General features: G+C 36.4%; 1 protein-coding gene across 4 annotated transcripts in view; it reads right to left on the bottom strand.

Moving 5' to 3' along the window:
* LOC106870824 (unconventional myosin-Ie) overlaps positions 1 to 7500 on the bottom strand; it is a 156746-nt gene that overhangs the window by 53958 nt on the left and 95288 nt on the right. For 3 of the 4 annotated variants that reach the window (XM_089360854.1, XM_089360855.1, XM_089360856.1), the window contains 2 exons: positions 3514 to 3642; positions 2590 to 2679 (listed from right to left, as the gene is read on the bottom strand). In XM_089360854.1, coding sequence (XP_089216980.1) covers positions 2590 to 2679; positions 3514 to 3642 — 219 coding nt within the window. Of the gene's footprint in view, positions 1 to 2589; positions 2680 to 3513; positions 3643 to 5510; positions 5633 to 7500 lie in introns of those variants that run through there. The other variant, XM_089360853.1, reaches the window with a different exon arrangement.

Genomic DNA, 7500 nt, shown 5'->3' with positions numbered 1-7500 from the left:
TACATATATATATATATATATATATATATATATACATATATATAAATATATATACATATATATATATATATATATATATATATATATACATATATATATATATATATATATATACATATATATATATATATATATATATATATATATATATATATATATATATATATATATATATATATATATATATATATATACATATATATATATATATATATATATATACATATATATATATATATATATACATATATATCATCATCATCATCCTCATCGTTTAACGTCCGCTTTCCATGCTAGCATGGGTTGGACGATTTGACTGAGGACTGGTGCAACCGGATGGCTACACCAGACTCCAATCTAATTTGGCAGAGTTTCTACAGCTGGATGCCCTTCCTAACGCCAACCACTCAGAGAGTGTAGTGGGTGCTTTTACGTGTCACCCGCACAAAAACGGCCACACTCGAAATGGTGTCTTTTATGTGCCACCCGTACAAGAGCCAGTCCAGGGGCACTGGCAACGATCTCGCTCGAAAACCCTACAAGGCCAGTCAGGCGGTACTGGCAACGGTCACGCTCAGGATGGTACATCTTATGTGCCACCCGCACAAGAGCCAGTCCAGGGGCACTGGCAACGATCTCACTTGGCTTGCCGGGTCTTCTCACGCACATGCACCTAGAAAGTTCCCCTCTGAAGCACAAGTCTGGGCAATGTTGTTTATGGAAATATATATATATATATACATATATATATATATATATATATACATATATATATATATATATATATATATATATATATATATATATATATATATATATATATATGACGGGCTTCTTTCAGTTTCCATCTACCAAATCAACTCACAAGGCTTTGGTCAGCCCAAGGCTATAGTAGAAGACACTTGCCCAAGGTGCACGCAGTGGGACTGAACCCGGATCCATGTGGTTCCTACCACACAGCCGTGCCTGCGCCTATATGTATGTTAATCAAAATACATATTAAAATTGGGAATTACAGAAATATTATTTGTAGAGCTGATGTTTAACCCTTTAGTGTTCAGATTACTCTGTTAAATGTAATATTTTTTCACTCAAATTGTTTTGAATTAATCATGCACTATCTTATAGCTTTGAGGTTTCTATTTTTAGAATGTCAATGTAGGTTAGGTGTGAGAGGCTAGATATTGCCAGTTTGAATATAAAACATATAGAACATCTGGGCCAGATATGGCCAGTTTAAACACTAAAGGGTTAACAAAACAGGAAAATGGAAATCTTTTGGTATTATTTTTCTCCAATACACATAGTTTTGTTGTTTGCTCGTAGTAATTCCAAAAATTTACATGTTATATATATAATGTAAGGAATTTCCTATTAAAAATTCTTCAGAGAGAGAAAATTTTTTTTCTTATAATACAAAAATCACATTTGGATGAAGAGTTCAAATCCTCACAGAGAAACAAATAGGAGAGACAAACAGATACATAAGAAGACACACAGACAGACATCGGGTCACTGTCAAAGTGAGGTCAAACAAAAAATACAAGAGAACACGAAATAATTTGCTTTTGATTTATCTTTTGTCTTTTACTTGTTTCAGTCAAGAGACTGTGGCCATACTGGGGCAACGCCTTGAGGAATTTCAATCAAATGAATAGACTCCAGTATTTTTATTTTCAAGCCTGATACTTATTCTATTGATTTATTTTTTACCAGACCCCTAGATTACAAGGACATAAACACACAAACACCAGTTGTCAAGCGGTGGGGGGGGGACAAACACTGGCACATAGATATATATATAATAGGCTTCTTTCAGTTTCCATCTACCAAATCCACTCACGAGGCTTTGGTCTGTTCAAGGTGCCATGTAGTGAGACTGAACCCAGAACCCTGTGGCTGGGAAGCAAACTTCCTACCACACAACCATAGCTTGTAGAACTCTAAGTAGATAAAGCTATAAATCAGGCATGAGCAACATTTCCGAGAAGTGGGTCACATGAGACATGAGTCCTCATTAGGCAAGCCACACTACTAAAAGAGCCTGAAGGTAATTTTTCATTTGGCATGTCATTCAGAAAGTCCCACAGGTTGCAAGTTGTCCAGGACTGCTATGAATAATGGTTTCAAATTTTGGCACAAGGCCAGCAATTTACGTTGATCCCCAGCACTCAACTGGTACTTATTTTATCAACCTCAAAAGGATGAAAGCCAAAGATGACCTCGGCAGATTTTTGAACTCAGAATGTAAATATGCACAAAATGCCACCATACACTAGTGTGCTAATGGTTCTGCTGGCTCATTGCCTTCTTGACTGCTATAAATAATAGCATGTAAATATTGGGCTAATATCTAGATAGAAAAAATCAAAAAGGCAACACAAGATGTAGATTGTGTGCCACAGATAACCTTCCACTTTTTCTATCCAAAATGCTTTTTATCCAACATTTACATTCTCCACAGTTTAAAATGAATTATTTCACATACTCTTACAGTTTCTAAATTTCTATGATGTGAACAAAAGAACCGTTAAAGAAGCAGTGAGAAACAGAAACAAAGCAAATAATACGACAAAAATGGTTACTCACGGCTCTTTCATACATATCAACATGTTTATCAGTAAATATCTGCAACTGTTGGAATGGATTTACTGATATTAACACTGGTCCAATGTAAGTCTGTGATTAAAGAGTTAAGGATACAAATCAAGAATATTGGCAGAAACGCCTTTCCAAATGGAAGAATACCCTCTGTATACACAACCTGATGAAGATCAGTTTTGTTGGTTCTGACTTTAAAATCCTTAATCGCAAGATGTAGTGAAGTTGTCACATATACTTGTTAAGACATAACAAAAACACCAGGACTAACAAGTGTATATAACATACAGAAAATAGCACTACTAAGCACTGCACACATCCAACGTAAAACACTTTCAATACAGTAAAAATAAGAGCATCACAACAAACCACAGAACATACCCAAGGCACACTATTATTATTATTATTATTATTATTATTATTATTATTATTATTATTATTATTAATAGAACTTGATGAGTAGAGAGAAAGAAGACAGACAGAATGAAGACAGAACCACAAAGAGAGAGAGAGAGAGAGAATGGAATGAGAAAAAGTGAGGAAGGGAGTGAGATAGAATATAAGAGAAAGAGAGAAAGTAAGAAACAGAGAGAGAGAGAGAGAGAGAGAGAGAGAGAGAAAGTGAGAGAGAAGATATGTGCAAGAAAGAGAGAATGTAAAAGAAAGAATGAAAGAGAAAGGAAGTGTGTATGAGAGAGAAAGAACATGAAAGAGGTAAGAGACAAAGTGTGAGAGACAGAGAAAGTGAGAGAGGGAAAGAGAGAGAGAAAGTGAAAAAGAGATAAATACAGAGATGGAAAGAGGGGGAGAAATACAGGTAGAGAGAGAGAGAAAAGTGAGAAAGAGAAAATGCAGAAAGTGAGAGTGAGTGAGAGGGGTGGGGACAAAATAAAAGCATTGTTAAAAGGATACATAGATGATTTTCTCTTTCAACCGTTTCTTAAGATTCTCGCTGATGGCTGGCACCGAGATCTTCTGTAGGAGTACCATGTCATCCACTCCTGCATTGTGTACATTGTGGCTCTGCCAATGGTGATAAGCCTGGAATGATAAAATGCTAACGTTAGAGAGAGAGAGAGAGAGAGAGAGAAAGGCTTTGGAGAATTGGAGATGGAATTAGAGAAGGAGAAATGATAGTGAAAGAGAGAGAGTGAGAGAGAGAGAGAGTGAGGGGGTTATATAGAGGGGGAAATAGAGAGTGAGAGATGGAGGGATTGGATTGTTAGATTGGTTGGATAGAGAGGGAAAAGAGGAAGAGGCAAGAGTGAGGGAGAAATTCATTATTGAATGAAGTTTATAGTAATAGAGAGAGGAGGGGGGAGAGAAGAAAGAAAGAAAAGAAAAAGAAAAGGAGATAAGACAGAAAGGATAGAAAAAAAGAAGGAAAGATAAGAAAATTGATAAGAAAAAAAGGCAAAAGCAAATAATGAAAGAAGAAAAAGAAAAGTTAGGAAAGAAAGAAAGAAAGAAAGAACGAACGAAAAGAAAAACAAAAGGAGATAAGACAGAAGGGATAGAAAAAAAAGAAGGAAAGAAAAACAATTGATAAGAAAAAAAGGCAAAAAAAGAAGAAAAAGAAGTTAGGAAGGAAAGAAAGAAAGAAACTGTAAAAAAACAAACAAAACAAAAGATAAATAACAAATAAAGAATAGATAAGAGAGAGGGGGAAAATATTGTAAACAATGGAAAACAGGATGAGAAAAATAAATTAAATAAAAAGACAAACAGAAAAAAAAACAAAAACAAAAACAAAAACAAACAAAAACATTTGCTAAAAATGGGTTTAAAAGAATTGATTTTCTCAGATAGGTACAAGGCCTAAAATGTAGGAAGAGATGCATTTAGTCCAATGTATTGGTTCAATTATTTAACTGCTTTTGTATTGTGAATAATTCTGAGTGGAACAGATATCATCATCATCATCATCGTTTAATGTCCGCTTTCCATGCTAGCATGGGTTGGACGGTTTGACTGAGGACTGGTGAACCAGATGGCTACACCAGGCTCCAATCTGATTTGGCAGAGTTTCTACAGCTGGATGCCCTTCCTAACGCCAACTACTCCGAGAGTGTAGTGGGTGCTTTTACGTGCCACCGGCACGAAGGCCAGTCAGGCGGTAATGACGATGGCCACGCTCGAAATGGTGTATTTTACATGCCACCTGCACAGGAGCCAGTCTATTGGCACTGGCAACGATTTCGCTCGAATGTCTTTTCCCATGCCACTGGCACAAGTGCCAAGACATTTCTGTGACAAATATTGTTATGAACATTGTAATAATATTGCTATGATAATGTTGTAGACATGTCTGAGTGTGGCAGTGTTGTTACAATAATGCTGTAATGGTGTTTATATGATAGAGCTGTAGGTATTTCTGAGTGGGATAAATAATGATGTTACAGGCATAATAATGCTGTTGTGATAATATTGTAATAGTGTTTTTTATGATAGAGTTGTAGATATTTCTGAGCAGGAGAAATAGTATTGTTATGATAGTACTATAATAACCCTGTCTACTAAAAGTACAAGGCCTGAAATTTCTGGAGAGGGGACTAGTCAATTACATCGACCCCAGTGTTTCACTGGTACTTAATTTATCAACCCCAAAAGGACGAAAGGCAAAGTTGACCTTAGTGGAATTTGAACTTAGAACGTAGCAATGGGTGAAATACTGCTAAGTATCTCATCCAGTGTGCTAATGATTCTGCCAACACGCCACCTTATGACAGTACCATAATAATGTTCTAGAGTGCTATAGATATTTCTGAGTGGAACAGATAATGGTGTAATGATAGTGCTGTAACAGTGTTCTGTAAGTGTTGTAGATATTTCTGAATGTTTAGATGTGAGTATACATAATACAAGATGCTGTTAGGATTGGATATCTCTTCAGAAATAATAAACTACACCTCTTTCATAAAAGGCTGGTGCTTCATTTCCAGTATTTTTTCTTTCGTCGTGCAAGGTGGCCTGCACAGCAGCGATCTGCGCAGCAGCAATCTGCGATGACGTGAGGCTTGAGGTTGTGGTGCTGTATTGCAATGACAACAACAGCAACAACAACACTGGTAGTAGTAGTAGTAGTAATGTTAATGAAATAATGACATGTGCCAAGCTTTGTTCCTGAAAGCTCACATGCCATCATCTGAACTTAATCCAATCAGTCGCAGTAACTCTGAAAAGTTGCTTTACCAACCTGATGTATTTATGAGATTATAGGATTACCTCTGTCGCAAACAGATTTCATGAGAAAACTTTCATTATAACATAACAGTATAAACTGTTCAATTAATTGATTGATATATATAGACAGATTAATTTATTTATTGTTTGATTGATCTCATGCTCCTGAGAAGGACACTCAATGATACAGAATTTTTTTTTCCTTCCTGTTCTTGTTTATAATGTCTCTTATAATGCCCTCCCTGTAATAGTCCACAAACTCACGAGAAGATTGTAATACAAGCATAAATGAAGTTACTTACTAAAGAATAATATTTATTCTTTTTGCAAACAACTTGTAAATGCAAGTGCTACTCGTTGAAAGCTCCACATACTGGATGCTAGCAAGTTTATTGGGTCATCAGGAGAGAATGTACACCATTACAGATCCTACCTCTCGATGGCATCATTACACCACCCCACCTCACTGAAATGAGGCCCCTGCTTGCTAGATCAACTGGTTATCAGGTTTTGCTCAATATTCTTCTAGCCATTGCTCATCATCTCTTTTAATCCAAATCCAGTGACTAGCCTTTTCCACTGTAGTCTTGATATCACTCGTGGTAGTATTTGCTTTACAAGGAGTTGGGCCTAATAATAACAACCGTTGTTTCACTCAGTGTCCAATGAATCCTCAACTTCAATTGGAAAATGCTCTGCTTTCCAGCCTGTGTCTTCACATTCTTCGAGGAGGTTTACATAGTGCTATTATAATTTATTTATTTATGCGCCCTTTTTAAAGCCTAGCCAGGCTCATGAGCCCGGTTTCCCAGTTTCTATGGTGTATGTGTTCCCCTCACCCCCACCAGCTGGATGGGATGCCAGTCCATCGTAGCTTTACTCAAGAAACAGGAAGAAAGAGTGAGAGAAAGTTGGGGCAAAAGAGTACAACAGGGGTTGCCACCACCCCCTGCTGGAGCCTCGTGGAGCTTTTAGGTGTTTTCGCTCAATAAACACGCACAACACTCAGTCTGGGAATTGAAACCGCGATCCTCCAACTGCGAGTCCGCTGACCTAACCACTGGGCCATTGCCCCTATTATAATAATACTATTTGTTACAGAGATGTACTTGTATAGCAAGTGACCTGATCTGAGATCATGTGCTGAAACAAAAACAATTGCAGTGTGGAAGTTGTTTATAAGCCATTTAAATAACACACAAAAACCGTTAGATTCACTTCAACATTTAAATTTAATTTGTCAAAATATTTTCGTCACTTTGAGACCACAACCTGTTCACTGACAGGAGATGCAGCGCGGAATTTTGTTAGTGAACAGGTCGCTGTCTCAAAGCGACGAAAATATTTTGACAAATTAAATTTAAATGTTGAAGTGAATCTAACGGTTTTTGTGTGTTTCTTAAATGGTTTATAAACACCTTCGAATACTATTTGTACCACTCAGAAATATATTCTACACTATCATAAAAACATTACTACAACATTCTTATAGCAGCACTATATGTTCCACTCAGAAATATTTACAACACTCCAGAACTTACTAAATTAAGTTACTTCATTAAGTGAGAAGCAATTTGAATAGAAGCAATGTTATAAATGATGGTTACATTCTCGAATGCAATCCCTGCCACAGCATTTGTTAAATAAAAATGAAACTTGAAAACACTAGCGCAATATACTATATGATGGATTGAACTGAGAACTGCATGGTTCCAA

Source organism: Octopus bimaculoides, chromosome 12, assembly GCF_046866305.1.
Source record: "Octopus bimaculoides isolate indiv1 chromosome 12, ASM4686630v1, whole genome shotgun sequence".
In the NCBI taxonomy this organism is placed as follows: domain Eukaryota; kingdom Metazoa; phylum Mollusca; class Cephalopoda; order Octopoda; family Octopodidae; genus Octopus; species Octopus bimaculoides.
This window is presented reverse-complemented; position numbering and strand designations above follow the sequence as displayed.